The 22037-nt window shown below is 35.4% G+C and overlaps 1 protein-coding gene across 1 annotated transcript in view; it reads left to right on the forward strand.

The window, feature by feature from the left end:
* Positions 1-22037, forward strand: part of LOC109104035 (regulator of G-protein signaling 7-like) — a 37501-nt gene extending 15464 nt beyond the window's left edge. The window contains exons 3-15 of the mRNA XM_042743104.1: positions 7437-7533; positions 10049-10099; positions 14040-14146; positions 14507-14558; positions 15141-15205; positions 15833-15909; positions 16337-16418; positions 17677-17751; positions 18113-18211; positions 19731-19792; positions 20768-20878; positions 20969-21168; positions 22030-22037. Of these exons, the coding sequence (XP_042599038.1) occupies positions 7437-7533; positions 10049-10099; positions 14040-14146; positions 14507-14558; positions 15141-15205; positions 15833-15909; positions 16337-16418; positions 17677-17751; positions 18113-18211; positions 19731-19792; positions 20768-20878; positions 20969-21168; positions 22030-22037 (1086 nt within the window). The remainder of the gene's footprint in view (positions 1-7436; positions 7534-10048; positions 10100-14039; positions 14147-14506; positions 14559-15140; positions 15206-15832; positions 15910-16336; positions 16419-17676; positions 17752-18112; positions 18212-19730; positions 19793-20767; positions 20879-20968; positions 21169-22029) is intronic.

The following is a 22037-nucleotide window of genomic DNA, read 5'->3' on the forward strand; positions in this document are numbered from 1 at the left end:
AAGATGCAGACACAAGAAAAACTACTTAGGGTGATGTAACCAGATGGTAGCACTGTGGTAACTGATACTGAAAGATTACCATATTAAGACTCAATTCCATGGTGTTTGTGTTACTTTAATTGGCATGTTACCATCTTACATTTAGACAAAAACATGGTACTACCATAGTACAATGTCTAAAGTTAATACCATGGCTTTTTTTGTAAATGACTCCTCGCCATTTACCTGTTTAGCATTTTGGAGCTCAAAGTCAAAGATGTTGTTGAGGAAAATGACCTGAGTGATTGTTCTAGATGTTAATTACTTGGTATTTTATATGGTACCGTATGATTACCATGTTCAAATACCATATTATATTTCTGGTACATTGAAATTCCATCTGAAATTTAGAAAAAAAAAATACAGTACATGTATGGTACCCTTACAAAAAATCACTCTGGTGGTACCATTAAACAGTGCTGGTATCAGTTAGCAATACCATGGTACTTTGATATATAACATGGTACTGAAATTTATTTACCATGGTATTTATGCATGTACTGCAAGGTACATCCAAAAACTCTAATATATTACTATGAAACAAGTCTAAAATTCGATGCTAGAAGAACCATGGTCGTTTTTGATACTTTTTTGTCTGTACCATGTGTAAAATGTGTACCAATTCCAAAATTAATATCATCATGCTTTTTTGGAAGTGAAACATAATTTTCCTGTTCAGCATTTTTAGTCCAAAGAGAAGGACGCTGTTAGGAAAAACTCCCTGACAGAAGCTTGTGTTTGTGTGTGTTTGTTTGTGTGTGTGGGAGAGAGAGAGATATACAGTGGCACCCTTTAAAGGGCATCCTCAAGCTGTGTGTGTGTGGGTGAAGCATTAGCTACTAAATATGATTTGATTTATATTATGCATAATGGAGAATGCACTGCAGCTTTTGGGATGGTCTTTTACAAAACACTCTTTTGTGTACAGAAAGTGGAAAGAGCGTATGTGTGTATAGCATGAGCATGGATGTGTTTGCTTTTTTGTGTACACGCATTTGTGTATGTGAGAACGAAAGGAATGCACAACACTACATTGGAAGGATCAGGGTCATATGAAAGTCTGATTTTAGCTCGCAGGTGAGTTTAACACTGAATTAATGTCCTCCTACCCGTTTGATAGCGAGTGTGTGAGTGTTTGTTTGTTTTGTGCACATTTGTGTTCTCATGACAGAATGTGTGGCCTTTTGTGTGTGAGCGCACAGCAAGTGTGAATGAATCAGCTTGTGTGTGTGTGTGTGTGTGTGTGTGTGTGTGTGTGTGTGTGTGCAGGACTGGAGCAAGACTTCAAAGCCACTGAATCGGTTGGAAACTTTAGGTGTGTGTGTGTGTGTGTCATCTCTCTTAGCAGATAGTGTGCTCTCTTATGCTGAGGACCACATCATGTTCTCAGTGAATAACTGAGCAGTACTCTCTCTGATGTTGAATATTCAATTATGTGTAATGCTGTATTGAATATTCATGTGATTTTTCTGTGAAAGGGCACTCATACCTTTGGTCTCTACTCTCATGCAGATGGAAGACGAAAGATAGAAGGCCAAATATAGAGAGTAATGTTATGTATTTGTTGTAAATTGCTGAAGGGCAAGTTTATTTTAAAAGGACATAAACATCTGAAATATATTTCAGATATTCTTTACATTATACTAGACTGTGGCAGACAAATTAATCAATCAATAGATGTTGTAAACACTTTAGAAATAAATATTTAGTTTATATCCAATTCATTGAACATAAGCCTCTCAATGGAAGTTTGTCTGTCTGTTCGAGGCAGACATTCAGTGAGTTTCACTGTTTTTCTAGTATCTTCTGCTGCTTCAGCAGAAGTGCTGTGTTTTAAAGTGGGTCGACTTTGAAAGACCCCTGCACTATGTTTTGCCCTGTCCAGTGTGAACGACTCCTGACTCATTCTGTGCCACTTGTTTAGGTGAAGTGCATTGCCTATGGTAGCAACCGGGTCTTTGTAGGATTTTAAGTGGTACTTCAAACTTGAACTGCATGCTCAGGTGGGAATGGTGCACAATAAATAGCACAACAAATACATTATTTGAAGGTGAGCACTGTGCACACTATACAGTTAATTGACCAATCAAATAATTTACAGATTAATTGAGTATCAGGCATTTCCGTATTTTTTTTCTTTCCAAAACTGAAATTTTTCAGTCTTTACCCTATTATTTTGCTACTTCATATGTGCTGTGAAAATTTAGAAACCCTATTGCCCTTCTTGGTTAAAACATAAAATTGCAAGTTATGTCAGCACCAATAGCCTCATGGTTAGTGCGGCGATGTATAGCGCAACTGTGATTGTGGTAACCTGAGTTCGATTCCTGTCTCGAGGTCCTTTGCTGATCCCGCTTCCCTCTCTCTCTGCCCGAAACTTTCCTGTCATTTCTCTACTGTCCTATCCAATAAAGCATAAAAGTTTTTTTCCTGTCAGTTTTGTCACTTTCCCATGGTTAACGTTAATAATCAAATCATCAGATATGTACTCCCTCAAGGGAATTGCATTCATTTTTAACCCAAAAAATCTGCAGTAGTGTGGCTTTAATCATATAGGGTTTTTTATGGATTTTATGTACTTTAAAAATATATAATGTAGAAAATCACGTTCCCCCTTAGCACACATGACCTTTAGCCAAAGAAATTACCTTTAAAAGTCCTTTTAGTTCAAGTTCAAGCAAAATTATTAAATTGTTTATTTCTGTTTAACATCATTTAGAAAACACAAAGACAACACAGTTATTATTATTTTTTTTTTTTACATTATGGAAAAGTATCATGCATATTTTCATGCTCCCATTAACTACGAATTTAAACTAATTTAAACATAGTAATTATACAGTCACATATTCCAAAAATGATTTTCAAAACATTTTGTCTATATACACCACTGTATAAAAATGTGGGTTGGTAAGATTTTTCTATTGATTTATATTTGATAAATGTTCAGTAAAAACAGAAATATTGTGACATATCATGACCATTTAAAATAACTTTTCTTTTTAATATGTTTTAAAATGCAATTTATATGACATTTAACTGAATATTCATCACCATTACTCAAGTCTTCAGTGTCACATGATCCTTCAGAAATCATTCTAATATGCTAATTCACAATTTTTTATCAGTGTTGAAAACGTTGTTCTGTTAATGAATAGGAAGTTCAATAGAATAGTGTTTATTTTAAATAGAAAACTTGTAACATCTATTTATGTCTTTACTGTCACTTTTAATCCAATTAAAGGATCCTTGCTGAATAAAAGTAATAATTTCTTAAAATAATGATAATAATAATAAAAATCTTACTGACCCTTTGAACGGTAGTGTAAGTACACAACAATTTGACTATTTACCATCTTAAAGTGAGTGACAGTTTCTGCCACAGCAGCTGTATGACTCATATGTTAGAACATCTTGTTTATTGTTCTTGTCTGTTTTCCTTTCTCTAACGTGTCTAACACATACACTTAAAGACATCTAAATCACTCTCTTTCTGTCTCTTCCCAGGCTGACATATGTATATGATGTCATCATCACTCTGGTTGCCTAAGAAACAGAAAAGGGGGAGGCTGCAAAATGAGAGACAGGGAGAGCGGAATGGTGGGGGGGTTAGCAGAAGAGATCTAAAATTCATGTCATTCCTGCAATAACCTTGTCTACGTCCGACCACTAAGACTTCCTCTCTTCTCTGATACAAAATAATCATGAAAAGACACTTGTGCTGTCACCAGCGCTCTACACTCCTGCTGTCTGCTACAGAGAGAGAGAAGTGGTGTCACATGGGATATCAGAGCTCAGGGTCACAGGGTTAAACATAGAGGAGGTGTGATTATGTGTGTGAGTGTTTTTCTTTGTGTCTGTATCTATTAATTAGCTGGTATGGAAGATTTTGGATGAAGCCTTTTGTTGTTGTTTTTTGTAAGTGCACACTTGTGCTTGATGAATAAGGATTCTTTGATGTGATCCCCATTTGATATATTGGCTGTGATATTAGAGATACTTGGCTTTGTATCCGGATTTTCTATTCTATGTCTCAAGTTGCCATATGTTATTAGCGCACAATAACAAAGAAGTATCATGGTATTACAATTATATACATAACCATTCAAAGGTTTGGAGATTTTATTTTATTTTATTTTATTTTCACCAAGGCTGAATTTATTTGATCAAAATAAAGTAAAACAGTAACATTGTGAAATCTTACAATTTAAAAAAAAAAGAAAGAAAAAAACATTCTGTTGCTTTCAACGTTCAAAAAAATGTATATTATTATCATTGTCACGCTGCCTAATACTACCTGATACCTGAAACTGATCTAACATAAGTTTTAGGTTTATAATAAGATGTTTAAACTGGACAGTAAATAAAATCTCTTGATTTTTCTTGTTTTGTACTGGACACATGACAAATGAAAATCTTCACTGAAGAGTGTGAAACCAGATGACTGCTGTGCAGTTGAGATCAGACCCAAAATAAACGTTGAAATGTCTTCATATAGGACATGATGAGGCAATTACTTTGGTATGCAAGGACTGTTAATATAATATATTTTAAGATGTGTCAGTAATGAGGACAGGACACAGTCTGCCACGAGTCAGTGACAAAGCTTAAGTCATTTATTATATGCATAATTGAGTTGGCCATAATTTCCAAGTGTGTGAAGTGGTATATACTGTATATTGCAGGCACTGTGACATGCAGCTACTGTCTGCTCAAATTCACTGCAAACAAAAATATGCATTTATAGTCGGGATTAAAAAAAAGTCAAATGCATTCAGTTGCGCTTTAAATTCTGGTGTGAATTTATTTATTTTAATATTTTTTTTCCCCCTATTATTTAGCCAATACTTTAGCCTCAGATTCAGGTGTGAATCTATTTTATTTTATTTATTTTATTTTTTTCTATTTATTTAGCCAGCATTTTAGCCTCAGGGTTTATTAAAATGTTTGCTTCAGAGATCAGAAAATATCTAAAAATATTTTGTAGTGCACATGGTGTGCTTTGGTCTTTGACTCAATTTGCATTTGATATCTCTCTTCTGGGCAACTGGTCTTATTGGCTTTTATCAGTCTGTTCTGTGATTGGCTACAGCCACAGATGTGTGATCCCTGGAGATATACTGCCAGAGGACATTTTGTTTTGAGTGGAGTGTCTTTGTGAATGATTCAGGTGTGCTGCTTGTTATATTAGAACTATCAATTAATCATGCACACTGACCATATGTATATTCCATAATCAGGGATTTTCCTGTCGAAGCTTGAGCTACCATCTTCATGTTTACCACCTTCAATTCACAATCAGCACAGCCCACCTGTTACTACAGTCAATTAACTATTAGCTATTAAAAAACTATTTTGTAATACAAGTCTATTTAATGCTATACTGTAATTCTGTTCTAATAGTCAGTAAGAATTTTTTTTAATATTTTTAAAAGAAGTATCTCTTACGTTCACCAAGGCTGCATTTATTTGATTAAAACTGTAATATTGTGAAATATTATTACAATTTAAAATATTAATCTTAATATTGTGTTCAATTAAAACCAAATCTTTTATTCACAAAAGCAACAGCACAGTGTATGACTTAAAACAGTTTCAATAAACGATTCATTTTACTGGTCGCTGGTATGCCTGCCACCTCCACACTGAAGTTAATTTTAGTTCAATCAGGAGTTAAAGTCAAGAGTTTAAATTTACCCGTGAATCTCTGCATCGTTTTAAAAGAATTTCAGGCCACAGATTGGCTGCAGTAGTACAGCTGATGCCAGTGAGGCTTTTGGGACTTCATATCATCACACACCATTGCACCATACAGCTGAGATGTGCTTATCTTTATCTCTCTCTCTTCCTCTTTCTCTCTAAAATGTTTCTATTACAGTCGTGAATGTGAGTGGAATGCGCAGATCCCTCATTACCTTAAATTAGCACTGTTTGCAGCCCGGTCTGCATTGTCGACAAAGTGTATGTGCAATTTTCCCTCCCTCAGTGAGTGCGTGTGCACTGTAGATGGTTAGTAACTGCCATCATAAACATTTCATCTCTAGATATTAAAAAAGAAAGCTATTTCTGGAGTCATAATAACGGTTTTCAAGGGAATTTTACAAGGTTTTCTGTTAGGATTCTCTCCAAAGGCATTACAGCCTGAAGAAACACTCCGCATCACTGCAGCGCCCACTGATGTAATTTTGCATGTTTACTGGGCCTTCCCTTGAGGAAACTGCAACAACTCACTCACTCTCTCAATCTATCTAAACACTCACGGGTACAAGCTCATATACTTTAACAACACTTTCTGTATATATGTACACATACACACACACCTCCATATGTCAGGTGTCTCCAGGGCGCATATTGTTGACCTGATTTCAATGTGGTCTTACGCTGGAATGATGTCACTAGCAGCTGTGAAGGACTCGGTCACATGTCCAGAGTGTGAGTTCCCTGGCGACGCTGCTCGCCTCGTTAACTCAGACACTCGGAGCGTTTCTGAGAACAGTCCAAATGTCAGCGGATCAATGAGCGGGTGACGTGATCAGTCCCACTCTGCTCTAGGTTTCTCTTTAATAAATAGGGCTGTTATATTCAATGACTTCATTTACTGAAGGCTGAGTGCATCCTTCTGACAAGCCTCCTGTGGGCTGTCATCTCAGGTCTCTGTGGCCTCATGGATTACTTTGATTGGCTGTATTACTCAGGATGTTTGAATCCTGATTGGATGTTTAAATCATTTATGTATTTATGCATAAATTAATTCATGAAGTCTTAAATCTAGCAAACAATAATATAATATAATATAATATAATATAATATAATATAATATAATATAATATAATATAATATAATATAATATAATATAATATATATATATTATTTAGGGGGAAGTCGTGGCCTAATGGTTAGAGAGTTTGACTCCTAACCCTAAGGTTGTGGGTTTGAGTCTCGGGCCGGCAATACCACGACTGAGGTGCCCTTGAGCAAGGCACCGAACCCCCAACTACTCCCTGGGTGCTGCAGCATAAATGGCTGACCACTGTTCCGGGTGTGTGTTCACTGCTGTGTGTGTGTGTTCACTGCTGTGTGTGTGCACTTTGGATGGGTTAAATGCAGAGTACGAATTCTGAGTATGGGTCACCATACTAGTCTCCATGTCAATACACCTAATTTATATATATTATATTATACTATATTAAAGGTATAAAGAAATTTTGCTTCATTAGATGCAATTCAAATTTGCAATGAAAATATTAGATTTTTTTTTTTTTTTTTAATCATATTTTCCATCTCATAGAATATTGACACTGATTTTTATGCTCATTTCTGTCCCATGTTGCAGGAGAATAACATGCACATATGTTTTCATTACTTCAGTCTAATGTGTCTTTCTCTCTCTTGTTCAGATGGAGGATGTGATTGCCAGGATGCAGGATGAAAAAAATGGCATACCTATCCGTACAGTGAAGAGTTTCCTATCCAAGATTCCCAGTGTCTTCTCTGGTAATTCCCCTACATCTGTTTTATATACACTGCTGGCGCTGAGAAAGCAGTATTCAGCAGGAGCCAGTGCCCCACAGCAAGTCTGAAGACCAGCACAATGAAAACTCAGCCAGAACTCTGTAGTGCAATGCCAGTACCAGAGCCCTTCGTCTACTGATCTCTGTTGATAGCCTGATCTCTGTCAAAGGTCTCTGGTCTGGATTGCTCTGGTGGAGAAGCACAATGAATTCTGGGTATAAAGATCAGGGCTCAAATTTGGTTGTTTAGGAGATTTGACTCATTATAGTTATTGTAACAGCCGGAAACAGCCATTATAAACATAGCTAATGGAATATTCTGGCTTAATTTCAAGCTAATGTTTATGGACCACATCAGTGGCATGCTGTCATTTGCCACAAACCATCATTTTACAGTTAATTTTCAACAAAGAAGGGAAGAGTTGAAATTATTGTTTGTGGTATTCTGTCTGTGGTCCATAACCAAGAATATCGATTTAACATCTTTTTAAAGAAAACTACAGAAAAGACAGAAATGATTGGATCCATTATTCATTTAAATAGAATAATTAGAATGTTTAATTTTTATTGGATAATGACTGCACTATTTACATATCAGAAGAGTGCAAATGTTATACTCCTGTACATGCCATAATCCATTTTAGAAGGGCAGGATTAGGAATGAAAGAGCAAGAGAGAAATTCTCAGAAGAATATTCTTTCGTTCCTCTAACTGCGGTCCTCCGGAGGATTCATTAAAAGGCCAGCTTCAAGCTCTAACACCCCAGTCTCTGCCTCTCTATGCTTTAAAAAGTCTCTCAAGCTCTTGGCTTCTGTTGTCTCTGGGGACACGCCTCTCATTGCTGATTGGCTGAGGCAATAGCGGCATTGTGCATATTTTGGGAATACTGTATTTGATTGGTCGGTAAGGGGTATCTCGGAAATATTTTTCTCAGAAGAACCTGTTCACAGTTTATTAATTTAGCAGTGACCAGGTTGAAAACAAAATACTTGAATGCAAAACATTGAAATTAAATTAAACACCCTTTTTATTCACTGTAAAATGGTTAGTAATACTTATAGGAATAGCTGAAATTTACTGAAAATATACTCACCTTCAGCCTATCCAAGATGTAGATGAATTTGTTTCCTTATCAGAACAGATTTGGAGAAATTTACCATTACATCACTCGCTCACCAATGGATCCACTGCATTGAATGGGTGCCGACAGAATCAGAATCCAAATAGCTGATGAAAACTTCACAATAATCCAAAAATCATCCACATGACTCCCAATCCATCAATGAAAAATTATCAGTTACCTCTGGATTATTGTACAGTTTTTATCAGCTGTTTGAACTCTCATTCTGCCGGCACCCATTCACTGCAGAGGATCTATTGGTGAGCAAGTGATGTGCTAAATAGTGTTAAATTACTCCATATCTGTTCAGGTGAAGGAACAAACGTATCTACTTCTTGGATGGCCTTAGGGTGAGCAAATTTTCAGCTAATTTTTATTTTTGGGTGAACTATTCATTGAAAGGTGAAGATTTTTATATAAATCTTCCAGTGGTGTACTCTGAATATTAAGCTTTAATAATTTCAGCTATATAATAATCACATTTCACTTTTAAAACAGTGCTCCGACAGAATTTTTTGCCCTTTTACAGCAATTATGAGACTTTTGTCATAATTTATATAGAGATGTGTACCTTACTCTAGGCATTAATTTATTGTAAGTAGATATTTCATGGTGTTGACGTCTTAGTTGCTTCAAGAGTGAGACAAAAATAAGACAAATAGGGGTTTAGGGGCGCAGGGGTGAAGATTATACCATTCTGCTGATCCACTAAATACTGCAGCAGAGCTCTGCTAGACTCAGATCCTCTTTGGAGCATCCAGGACTGCTGTACTTACCTTTAACAAAATTTATACAGTTATGCTGCTTAGCAAGGAAGAGAGACAAGGATTAGTCTGAGAAAATGTAGAAATAAAAACTAAAGAAAGAACTATAATTATAGGAAGTGATGGACAAAAAGAATAGATGCAGTGGAGATGAAGAATAAAAGATAAAGCTTTTTTAGAATAGATAATGTCAAAATGAAAATACTGAATGGACAATATCTCAAACAATACATCTGTTGACACAAAGACTGAAAAACAGCAGTTCTGTCATTCATCTTTATCATTATCATCTGTGGTGCGGTTTAACTCATTTTTACACTGATTATGAGTTTATGGTAGAGATCAAAAATAACTTTTTTTCTCAAATTCTAATGGCAATTAAATTGAAAGCATTTCTTACCATCGATGAAACAGCATTTTGCTGATTTTTAATTAAAAACTAAAATGAATGAATGAATAAATACATACATTTATAAGAAGATACTTATGTCACATTTCATGTTTTCCTTAGTAGACCCTGCTGTTGAGACTTGATTCGAATTTTTTGAGTAGCCTGTTTGTCATTTATAATCTCCTTAGATTTTGAACCGCAACCTTCTTTTCTTCTTTCCCAGGTTCAGACATTGTGCAGTGGCTGCTGAAGAATCTATGTATCGAGGATCAAGGTGACACAGCTTCTTCTTTTCTTTAACCCTCAAAGACCGAGATAGCCGCCCGCCACTAAAAATAACTATTGTTCTTAAATGTTTAATAACTTTTGAAGGGGCTCCGTAGCGTACGTGATTATGCCATCACATTTTGACAACACTGATTCGTCAGAAGAAACCAATGCATTTCCAAAAACAAGGATTGTTTATGCTTAGTCCCACCCCCGTGCCTAGATTGGTTCATACTCTCCCATATTCAACCAATAAACATAGGTTTTGGACTTTTGAACCACCATTTAGGATTTTTCATTGTAAATTTTGAACAAACGCAAAGTGAAAGTAAAGTCTGTCGTGCGTGCGTGAAAACAAACACAAAACAACACATTTGCACAAGAGAACTCTCTGTAAAAGCCCAGAAAAACACAGGACTGAGTACTTTGACATAAAACAAACCAAAAACAAGGATGAAACAGCAGTACATATCAGATAAAGCACTGGAATTTATGTCTTTGCGTCACAAGGCGATATCCCGGTAAAACTGATTCCGACGCAGAGTACAGCCAATGGATCGATCATTTATATTATGTATATTATGTAAATAATTCTTATATAGTTCATAAAAATCATTTTCACTATTTTTTTCTGTTGCACTCTGTATATTTCTCACTCATTTTGTGTGTAGTTTGTGAATCATTTGCACTGTTTGTATTTTTGTTGCAGAAGACAATTCGTGCAATTGTTTTCACTAAATAGCTGCATGGTTTGTGATTGTTGTTGTTCATACTCAGGTTAAAATTATTTTGCTGGAAAAAAATAACTTTTTTACTGTGTTTTTTTATTATATAACACTGATTCAATTTTCTTTACTCCCTAAATGTTTTTTGGACACATCTATATTGTTAGTAAACTAAATAGACCTGTTTTTCACTGAAAAGTGCTTATAACAATATTGTAATAAATGACAATAACTTGCTTGTGGGAATGTTATATATAGACAAAATTATATTTGGAAGTGTAAAACACCCAGATATAAATTTCTAAAGAAAAAAAAAATCCAAACTTCAGGAGTTTCTGTTTGAGTACACAGTAAAAAACAAACAATTGTTGCTTATGTTTTTCTTAAAGGAGTCATATGATTTTGCTAAAAAGGACATTATTTTGTGTATTTGGTGTAATGCAATGTGTTTATGCGGTTTAAGGTTAAAAAAACATTATTTTCCACATACTGTACATTATTGTTGCTCCTCTATGCCCGGCCTTTCTGAAACACGTAAATTTTTACAAAGCTCATCGTTCTGAAAAGCGAGGTGTACGCTGATTGGCCAGCTATCCTGTGCATTGTGATTGGATGTATACCTCAAGCGTGTGACGGAAATGTTACGCACCCTTGCCATACTGTGATGCGTCTCCCATTGAGAACACGGCGCAACAAGACAAAAACAATAAAACCCATTACAAACGAGCCATTGGTTGTATCCAGTGGGGACATAATTACTGATTATAATGACTTATACTGTCTTTTTATGTGTTGCGTTGCATTGCGTAAACATAAAACCATGTCTGCATTTGTGATTGGAGAAACGATTAACAACAAACTCTACTCTACACTGCTCAAAACTCGCGTTTGAATCATAAGTGGCAAATTCTTTAAATATGAAAACGTACTTACAAGCTCTGAGTCGGAAGCACCAGACTGTCCTTTGTGCACAGAGGGCATAGGCTAGGCATAGGCTCCCAGGTTCAGGAAACAGTCCTCCTTAAAATGTGCTGCACACATTTTAACTTTATAAAGAATATCTCTTTGGGTTTGAGACTTTAGTCTTTGCAACTTTACGGATCTTATCTATTCACGAACAGCTTGTAACACTCTTAAGAGAAAGGAAAACTTGAAATTGCATCATATGACCCCTTTAAAATTCTGGAAATTCATTCATTCTTAGAGAAAACAAAAGGTAAATTGTGACTTTAAATTATCTAGACTGAAACTTCAAGTTCTCCTGTTTATAATGATATATGACACATGATGCTGACTGCTAGAATAGGTCTTTAAAAAAAACAAAGAAAAATGCAGGCGTGTCAGGTGCCTCAAAAAAGTTCTAGGTCTTTAAGGGTTAACTAACAGTGCTGAAGCTGTGATGTTTATAGATTAAAAATCTACTCTTATTTTGATTCATTCAAATGCACTCTTTTTATAAAAGTCAAAATCATAGCTTCAGCTGACAGGATAATATATTCAGGATTTGCATATTCATGATTATAAGTTGACAAACAGCTAATGTCAGCATCTCCTGATACTCCTTTAATTGAAGAAGAGGAGGGGAGGAGAACATTTTACAGTAACACACAGCAGGTAGTCGTTGAAAGAGAAGATTATGTTTCCCAAAGGCTTGTTCTAACTGCTGGATCACTTTCGCACATCTGCGTCTTCAGCAACAAGAATTGAGAAACTGTAGCTTGCCAGGCAATGCACTGAAAAAAAAAGAAAAAAAAAATGGTTTAGAAACAATTTACACTCACAAATTGCTAGTAAAGTTCACAGTAAAATTACAAATAATGACACTTTGAATTAAACATGAATAAAATGTTGACATTAATTTAGTGTGAAATTTTTTTTTTTTTTGTGTGTGTCAATTAGTAGTCAAGCTACTAATTGACACACACAATTATAGTGAAGATGGAGTAGGTTTTGGGGAAGAAGCAAAGAAGATAAAGAGATTTTTTTTTCTTTACACAGCGGTGAGATTCGATTTGTTTCTGAGTATGGTGTAAATCCCTCTACTTTAGATTCCCTCTGGCAGATTTGACAGGTGTGTGTGAGAGTAAGTGTGAGATGGGGGCTCTTCTAAGACAGGAAAAGAGCAACCAGATAAGACTTAAGTGCACTGAACCTCTCAGTATACTCAATAGACTGTGCCTGAAACAAAGGAGAGATAAAAAGTAAGAACTTTAAAAAAGTTTCTCTCTGTTCAGTTCTTTGCTACACTGCTGATTAGTGGGATTTACCTTGTGAACATGCCTGGTGGGAAGCTCTCTTAAAAACAACAACAGCTGCAAAAGCATACTGCTCCCTTGAAAGCAAAAGGATATTAATTTGTAATCAGCACAGACACATGCTCTAACGTGCACACTCACAGTAAACACTGTATTGTAAAACTTTAATAGATAATAATTTATTGATGCTTAAGTCCCTCTGCTATGGGTTCCGCAGTTCTGCTGGTTGTAGTAGAATGTTTTTTCCATGCTTCCTGTGGTAGATATTCCTCTGGTCATACAGTCTATCTTGGAATATCATTTAAATTTCTTAAAGGATCGATTATTAGATTAGAATGGGAAAAAAAGAAACTTCCTATAGATTTGAATATACAGTATATAGAGGCATTCAATTTTGCATGCATCGTAAAAAAATAATATCTTCCTCAGTATTTGTGTTTTCCAATACAAATATCTAAACAAATATCTACAAAACTCTTTAGAGCAAGATGCATGAAATCTAGATAAACTGAACAAAACTAATAGAATTGTGTTTTGTTTTTCTTAATAATTAATTAAAAATAAGAAAGGTTGAAAATTGTATTTTCAAACTTTGAAGTATTGCTAATACAACTCATTGTGTGCTCCCTAGGCATTTACATTCAGAGAATGATATTGAAGCATTGTGTTCCGTTCGATTTATTCCTTAAATTTTCTTTATTTGGTCCTCAAAATTTACCTTCACCAAAACCTTCAAAAAACAAATACCAAGATACCAAAATATAAAATTCCATTAATAGTTCAGTTAATGCAAATTTTAGTTTTTTCAGAATCACAGTCAGCGTTTCTAACATTCTGCTCAAATTTCATACCCCTTGTTTTGTACATTTCATTTTAGAGCAGAAAAAATAATAATAGTCTTGGCATAAAGACTTGGGTTGTCACTTCATACTTGGACTTCTAAAAACCCCATTATTTGTTCCTCTAGTGGAGGCTCTTCATCTGGGCACACTGATGGCGGCTCACGGCTACTTCTTCCCCATCTCTGACCATGTGCTCACTCTTAAAGACGATGGCACATTCTACAGATTTCAGGTCAGTTATTTTGCTGATTTGAGGAGCAAATTAGAGAGTGAACATTTGGAAACACTTTAAAATAAAGCATCCATGCTAAATATATTGCCAGTTATTAAAGTTAATTATATAGCAGCCTAATAACATGTAGCTAGCTCATCGCACCATCAAATAATTACACATTAAGTTCATGTTGTTCATTAGAATTAATCAGTACTTCATAATGTAAATATATAAGAATCACTGTAATCAATGTAAAATGTGACTAAATCTTCATTAAAAACAACTGCAAGTGTCTTTTTATTTTTGTATATAAACTGAGCTTCAAAAGTATATGTGCTTGGAAAAACTGAGTCCATATTGTACTCTTTCATCTGTCAGACTCCGTATTTTTGGCCCTCAAACTGCTGGGAGCCCGAGAACACTGACTACGGTGAGTTTTGTGCAGGATCTGTTATCTGGGTCTTATTGAGAACGGTCTATATGAACATGTATTTAATGAAATCCTCCAGATGGCTGGAGATCAGCTGGATCATGGAATGTTAGGAGTGTGTGAGCTTTAATATAAACACAACCTAATCAAATCCTTCCAGCTGGATCATGTGTATGTGTTTGTCACTACATTATACATTTAGCATTATATCTAGGTTTCCAGGAGAACTGTACTTGTACTGTGCATACTGTATTATAATCTCATTCATTTTTATAGGTATTTGTATGTAAAATGTGGTTGCAGCAAGGGCATTTTTGTGCAGTATTATATACTTTACAAACAAATACAGATGAATTCAATTGTGATCACCCTGTATTATGATTGTGTGCATGAGTGTGCCTCAGGTTAGGTAAATTTCAGCAATCAGAACAAAGCAACGCTCAAGTGCAATTCAGTACAAGCTGGTGTGAAATATGTGAAATGTTTACTAAATATTTTAGTGCAACTCATTTGAAAGCCCTGAGGGCTGCTGAGGTGTGTGTGAGCAGTGTTTTTTACACACCTCTCGGCATCTCTCTGCAGCTGTGTACTTGTGCAAAAGAACAATGCAGAACAAAGCACGCCTGGAACTTGCTGATTATGAAGCTGTAAGTAATCTTCACTTTGTTTCACCCTCCTCTCTCTCTCTCTCTTAATTGTAACAATGCACATTTCAGGCTTTGTACTTCAGACATTATTAGATAGAAGATATTAGAAAGATAATAAGGTAATGACAATCTTTAAAAAGAAAGTCAGCCTAATCCAAACTGGGATTTAAATGCCAGGCTTTGTTTGCATAATCCATGTAAGCTCTTTGGTAGGGCTGCATAGATAGGTCTTTCTTATATTGAACTGTAAACATGTAATAATTGGGCCTTCTCTTAATTTTTCTATTGTTAAGTTAACCCTTGTGCTGTGTTGAAAATCCTTTACCTAATTTGGTATTGACCTTCTTTTTAAAATATGCTTGTAATCTCTCATAATGCTATATTTTCACCATACCTGTTTGATAGCTTGTTTTCTTTCAGTTAGCGCAGGTTTTGTATTTGGAACTGATTGGTCTTAGGCTTCATTGAGTTTATGCAACTGTTTTTGAGTTTTTTGGAAGAAAGAAACCCCTCTCTGGGTAAAAATGACTGGTACACAACATTAAACAGATGGCTTCCTTATCTACAAAAAAGCTTTTTGTTTTTTAAAGTTTGGTCATCTAAAAATATTCTTCTGTTCTCTTTCAGGAGAGTTTAGCACGACTACAGCGGGCATTCGCCCGGAAATGGGAGTTTATATTTATGCAAGCAGAGGCTCAAGCAAAGTATGTATCTTTCAGTCTTTCATATATTGTGATCAGATCATGTATTTTTTGTTGTGCATTTGTAAAAGCCAGCCGCCCAGTCAGAAGACAGGAATGTGACTGTTTACATAGAATTAAAATATTAATGGGCAGTTCTGTTAAAATATCTGTCAGGCTGTTAATTGTTCTTATGTTGTCTGTGCTAATGGATTTTAAAAGTCTCTTGGACATAAATTGTGCAGTAAAATTGTTTTTGGATTGCACAGAACTTCTGCTGTTGTTCCAAGTAATTCAAGGGCATTCTGTGAGCGCTATAGTGCCTCTGAGTGCCAAAACATTAGGCAGCTTTATGACTTTTCAGCTCAGTTGCATGGTTCATTGCATGTTTGCTTTTTCTTTTAGAAGTTAAATGTTTTAATTGCTTTGGCTTGGTGTTCTGTCTGTACAGAGTCGATAAGAAAAGAGACAAAATTGAGAGGAAAATACTGGACAGTCAGGAGAGGGCTTTCTGGGACGTGCACAGACCAGTGGTGAGTAAATGTATGTGTGTCTAAGTGCTGGACTAAGTCTGTGAAAGAACAATGCAGCTATTCTCTTTTCTTCTTCAGAATTATTCTTTGTTGTTCTCAAGTGTTTGAAGTTGTTCCTCACAGTGGAATGACATAACAGTGTTGAAGCCCCCCTGAGTTAATGGAATCGCCTCTGTGCTTCAAGAATGGCAGGCTATCATAAAACTGAAACACACATTCTGAAAAGCATTCATTTCCTTAGACAATATTCTACAAAGTAGATTGTAGCATATTCATGAAATACAGCTTAAAAACTCATAGAAAACACTTTATGAAGATTTACCATGGGTTTATTATATTAATACCGTAAGAACTATTGTATTTTGGTAGAAATGTTATATGGTCATATTAAAAACGCCATCATGTTAAGAAAATGTATAAATGTACTTTGTTTTTATTTCATCTATGGTATGTATAGTTTTTAAATATTTATGTTTCAAAACCTGTAGTTTATATACAGTATGTAGAAATTATAATATAGTTATTATATTGATCTAATCAAGAAAGTCTAAAGCTATTCATGTTTTTATCCATGTTTCTATAGTTTTATTACAAGTACAACAGTAGCGTAACTTAAGCTATGCAATTTCATTACATTTCTGTTAAATAGTCATTAAACAATATGTTTTACAGTATTATTATCATTATTGCACCAGTCCTTGTGGTTTTGAGTGTCTACAGTATATGTGTGAATCACCTGGTGTGTATTGCTTTATGACTTGTGCGTCTGTGAGCTGTTTGTTTTGAAGGAAGCAGCAATTTCTCCCTCAATTACACCGAGCTGATCCTTCTCATTAGCAATTTCATGCTAACTTGGCTTGATCTTTCAAGCTGATGTGCAATAACGAGATGCTGCAGTTCTTGTCCATATTTAGCCAGTACAGGTTAAATGGGGTTTATTGCAGAACTCTAAGTGTCTTGAGGCTGTTTTCATTCTCTCTCCAACATACATTAGAGGCCTGGATCTAAAGTTCATCCTATACTGGAGAGTGTAAACACTGAGTCTAACCAGCAGGAAACCATTTGATTGACAGCTCCATGCCTTTTTTAAAATATCATCTCAGTTTCCCAGAACAGGAGGGAGTATGCTGGTTAGGTGCACTGCTTCAGGTGGTTTACAGTCAAAGCAACATGGTTTCCTGGCAACCATAAACTATAGGTCATCTAGAATATTGACAGTTATATTGACAAAGTGTGTGTATGTGTGTGTGTGTTTCAGCCAGGGTGTGTGAACACAACAGAAGTGGACATAAAGAAATCCTCCAGAATGAAGAACCCTCACAAAACAAGAAAGGTAACACAAAACCCACTAGCACTGCAGGAAATCCAGCATTTAATCAAATTACTCAAGGTTTTAATATCCTAAACCATGTGATTAATCACTGAAGCAGTTATTCCACTCATTATACCATTGAGCGTTTGCATTAGATGAATCAATCATCCACTGAGCCAATCAGAATACTAAATCAGTCTTAAATCAATCCACCAATCACAAAATCCTACCAATCCAGAACGGCTCACCTCAGCAATCACGCAGCTGCCCATGTGAAATCCCCAATGACTGATGCAATCACACAGAAATCTCCTCTCTAATATCTGAGCCTGTTTTAAATTTATGTAAATATGGTTGTAAATTATTCTGATGATTTTCACAGTCTGTGTACGGCCTTCAGAATGACATTCGCAGCCATAGCCCCACCCACACACCCGCCCCTGAGGCCAAACAACCAACCGAGGAAGAGCTTCGGGAACAGGTAACACCTGATCGTATAGGCAGAGTATTTGAATTTAAGTTTTTGAGTGTTCGAATTTGATAACTTAATGTCAGATGAAGTTTAATAGTTACCCTTTGCGAGACTACAGGGATTTGTGTTGCCATAGTGACAAATTTCTTTGTCAAACTTTTATGCTTCCTTTGCATATTTGATATGCTGTTTTGCTTTCTGTATCTGTTTTTAAATTGATTTGTATTTAAACCGATTTTTTTCTGTTCAGGTCACTTATACAGTTGGTTTATTTGGAGATGGTGTTTATGTGGAAGTATACAGAAAGTTCAGAGCCCCAGACAAGAGGGGGGAAAGATACCATAGCCATAAATTAAGAATTCATTCCCACAACTTGATGTGTTATATAGTAAAATCATGGCCACGTTGTTCTAATTCATTCATTTGTTTTAGTTGAATTGTGACCACGATTAAGCTACATTAAAATTAGGAAACAAAATAGTAAAACATATCCACAATTTAACTAAAATGATGGAACATATTAGAACAGTGTGGCTTTAATTTAACTGAAATGAAGGAAAGAATTCTTGGCCATGAAATAAAATACTTGCTGAAAATAACACCCTTAGGCTGTCCAAGATGTAGATGGGTTTGTTTCTTTATCAGAAGAGATCTGGAGAAATTTAGCAATACATCACTTGATCAACAATAGATCATCAGCAGTGAATGGGTGCCATCAGAATGAGAATCCAAACAACTGATACTGAAACATTACAACAATTCACATGGCTGCATATTTGTAATTACATTTTTAACTTTAAATTGTTACTTGCCTTAAGTCCATAATATCACTTTCTCCAGTGAAAACTTAATCTCTTCTGAATCAGGAGAGAAATATGCAGAGATCAAACACTGTTTACAAGCAGTTCTAAATAAATATGTTGGTGGTTGTCAGTGACAACATTGGACAGACTATTAAAACAATGATGATGCATTTATTTCAAACACTCAGCTTTTCACATCACTAAACATTAATTGATGGCCTCGAGTTATGTGGAATATGGTGGTGTTTTTATCAGTTTGAACTCTCCTTCTAATGGCACCCATTCACTGCAGTCCACTTGTGAGCAAGTGATGTAATATAAAAATCCTCTAAATCTGTTGTGATGAAGACAAATAATCATATACATCTTGGGTGGCCTGAGAGTGACTAGATTTTCAGCAAATTTTCATTTTTGGCTGAACTTCTGTATTCTTTTTAATTGTTTGTGGGAACAAATTATAATTCATGGCCACAATCTCTAGTTTTCCTCCCACATTGCATGTGCAGGGCCACTGTAGAAAAGTGGTAAAAAAAATTTAAACCCTACAGAACTGACCAGCCTAACCAGCTTGGATGACCAGCTACTGTAACTGCTGCTGGCTATTTTTTGGCAGCTGTGTGGAAAACTGCCAAGTTTAGTTCATCCATGGCTGCATTTGCCATCTGTTTTCACACACACATTCCCACATACACTCACCTTGACTATTACCAATATTGTCTTTCCAGATCAAGTTTTGGCAAGCACAGTTAGACCGACATCGATTGAAAATGTCCAAAGTTGCAGAGAGGTAAGTCAGAGAAAGAGAGAGAGAGTGTGCTGTGATCGATTCATAGGTCTTCATTATTCTACAGTGCTTAAACATTTTCTTATCGACCTCTTTAATGGTCTGTGTAGATATTACTCGTGCTGACAAACATGTTTCTGTTTCTCGTCCTCAAATTTACTCCCTCTGTGAGATCAATGGCTCTATTAGAATGCCACAACATCTTAAAAAGATGTTAGTGCAATGTATAATGAAACCGACTTGCAACAATGAGTTATAGATCAAAATATAAAATGTCCATCAGTGTTGGAGGTAACTACTTAAAAGTAATGTGTGCTGTCTACTAGATATAATTAGATTACGTAATGTTTTCTTAAATGTACACTGTGATATCCGTTTTTTTTAAATATGTAATGTAACCTATCTAATAATTTTGTGTACTAATTTTTAATAATAAAATAATAAAAATTAACTAAAAACTTTAATTAATTAAAACTCTCCTTCCCCATGCTAGGATTATATATATGGTAAACAATTACTGTTGTTGCATTATGTATAAAGTCACTGATAAGCATAACACATTTTCATACAGTATAATAGTTTTTTTTTAGATTGTTTTATAAAATAATAAAAAGTTCAGAAACTAATACAGTATAATTGCATGCAGGGGATAAACACTTGTCCACAGCAAAAATAGCACTTTCCAAAATTAAAAAACAAACAAACACACAAACAAAATAAATTATTAGTTTTACCTTTGCATAAAAACTTCTGATTAATAATAATCACAATAAAAAGTAAACCCAACCCAAACACCTATGTTTTTGCTTTTTTTTTTAATTTATTGGTTACATTTGAATAGAAATTGAGTCATATGATTAGTATGTATATGTAAATGCTATAGTGTTTTGATATGCTATTTTACTAATAAATATCATCCTTTTTCTACCTCTATTCTTTCCTATTTTTATCCCTTTGTTTTTGTGATTTTTCTTGTAGTTTGCTGAGTTATACTGAACAGTATTCAGACTATGACCCCTTCCTGTCCACTCCTGATCCATCCAACCCCTGGATATCAGATGACACAACGCTCTGGGAGATGGAGGCCAGGTCTGTTTCAGACACAAACAGTGAATATTATCATTTTATTACAGATAAATGTGTACTGTATTGTATAATATGTTGTGTATGTGTGAACAGTAAGGAACCCGGTCAGACTAGAGTTAGACGCTGGGGTTTTGGAATCGATGAGGTGTTGAAAGATCCCGTTGGGAGAGAGCAGTTCCTCAAGTTCCTGGAGTCGGAATTTAGCTCAGAAAACCTCAGGTACACCTACACTTCCCCTTTATGCCCCCTGCTGGCGGGTGAGGAGTACTACACAACCTCCAGATCCACTGATAGTAAAAACAATAATGCTTTAAATGTTAAATCATTGAACATAGAAGTCAGTGTGTTGTTTGTTGGTTTTATTTGCATTGCATTGAACATGTTATTAGAGCCGTGTTCTTAGGGCCCTAATTGAAAAATAGCTCAACTTAAAAAATGTGTGTTGAGACCCTGCATTATTTTCTACTCTTTTGTCCGACTGTTTTTAAATGCAAGAACACACTTTCTAGAATAACAAAAAGTTTATTTTGGGATTAGGGTAGGATAGGATGATGTGGGTTAGTTGTTATGATTATAATGTTATTTTAATAACAGCAGTAAAATGGTAGTATTATATTGTTATATTATTTGGGGAAATATTATATTTGTTAGAAACCAAAATCTCTTGTTTTAAAATGAATCAGTGATTCAGCAGTTCAAGAAAGTGATTAATTCTGATAAATCTGATTCATTTGAATTGACACAAATAGATGGGCATATTAATTATACTTAATACAAACCTATATGCACCATGCTGTAGTCCCTTTATTCACTCTTCATCTCATTGACTAAAGTTGGGAAGCATACAGGATCGCAGAACCTCATTTGAAAAGTTCACTCGTAATGTGGTAAGTGGTAGTGGCCCCGCCCCCTTAATGATGGCTTACCTGACCAATCAGACAGCAGTTTTGGTCAGATGAAGCTTGTCTGGTGCTTTGTCCCGTCCCCAAACCTTGTAATGTCACGTTCAATCATGTTGTCATGACAGTTCCAACAAGGATAACTTGAGTGTTTACTTGTGGTTTGTCACTCTCTGCATGACCTTGCATTTTGGTCTCTTGCTGCAACAGCTGCCAAAATGTGTACCTGTTCACTTTTCTCTATCTTGTCCACAGAAAAGTAA

This window comes from Cyprinus carpio, chromosome B17 (genome assembly GCF_018340385.1).
Source record: "Cyprinus carpio isolate SPL01 chromosome B17, ASM1834038v1, whole genome shotgun sequence".
In the NCBI taxonomy this organism is placed as follows: Eukaryota; Metazoa; Chordata; class Actinopteri; order Cypriniformes; family Cyprinidae; genus Cyprinus; species Cyprinus carpio.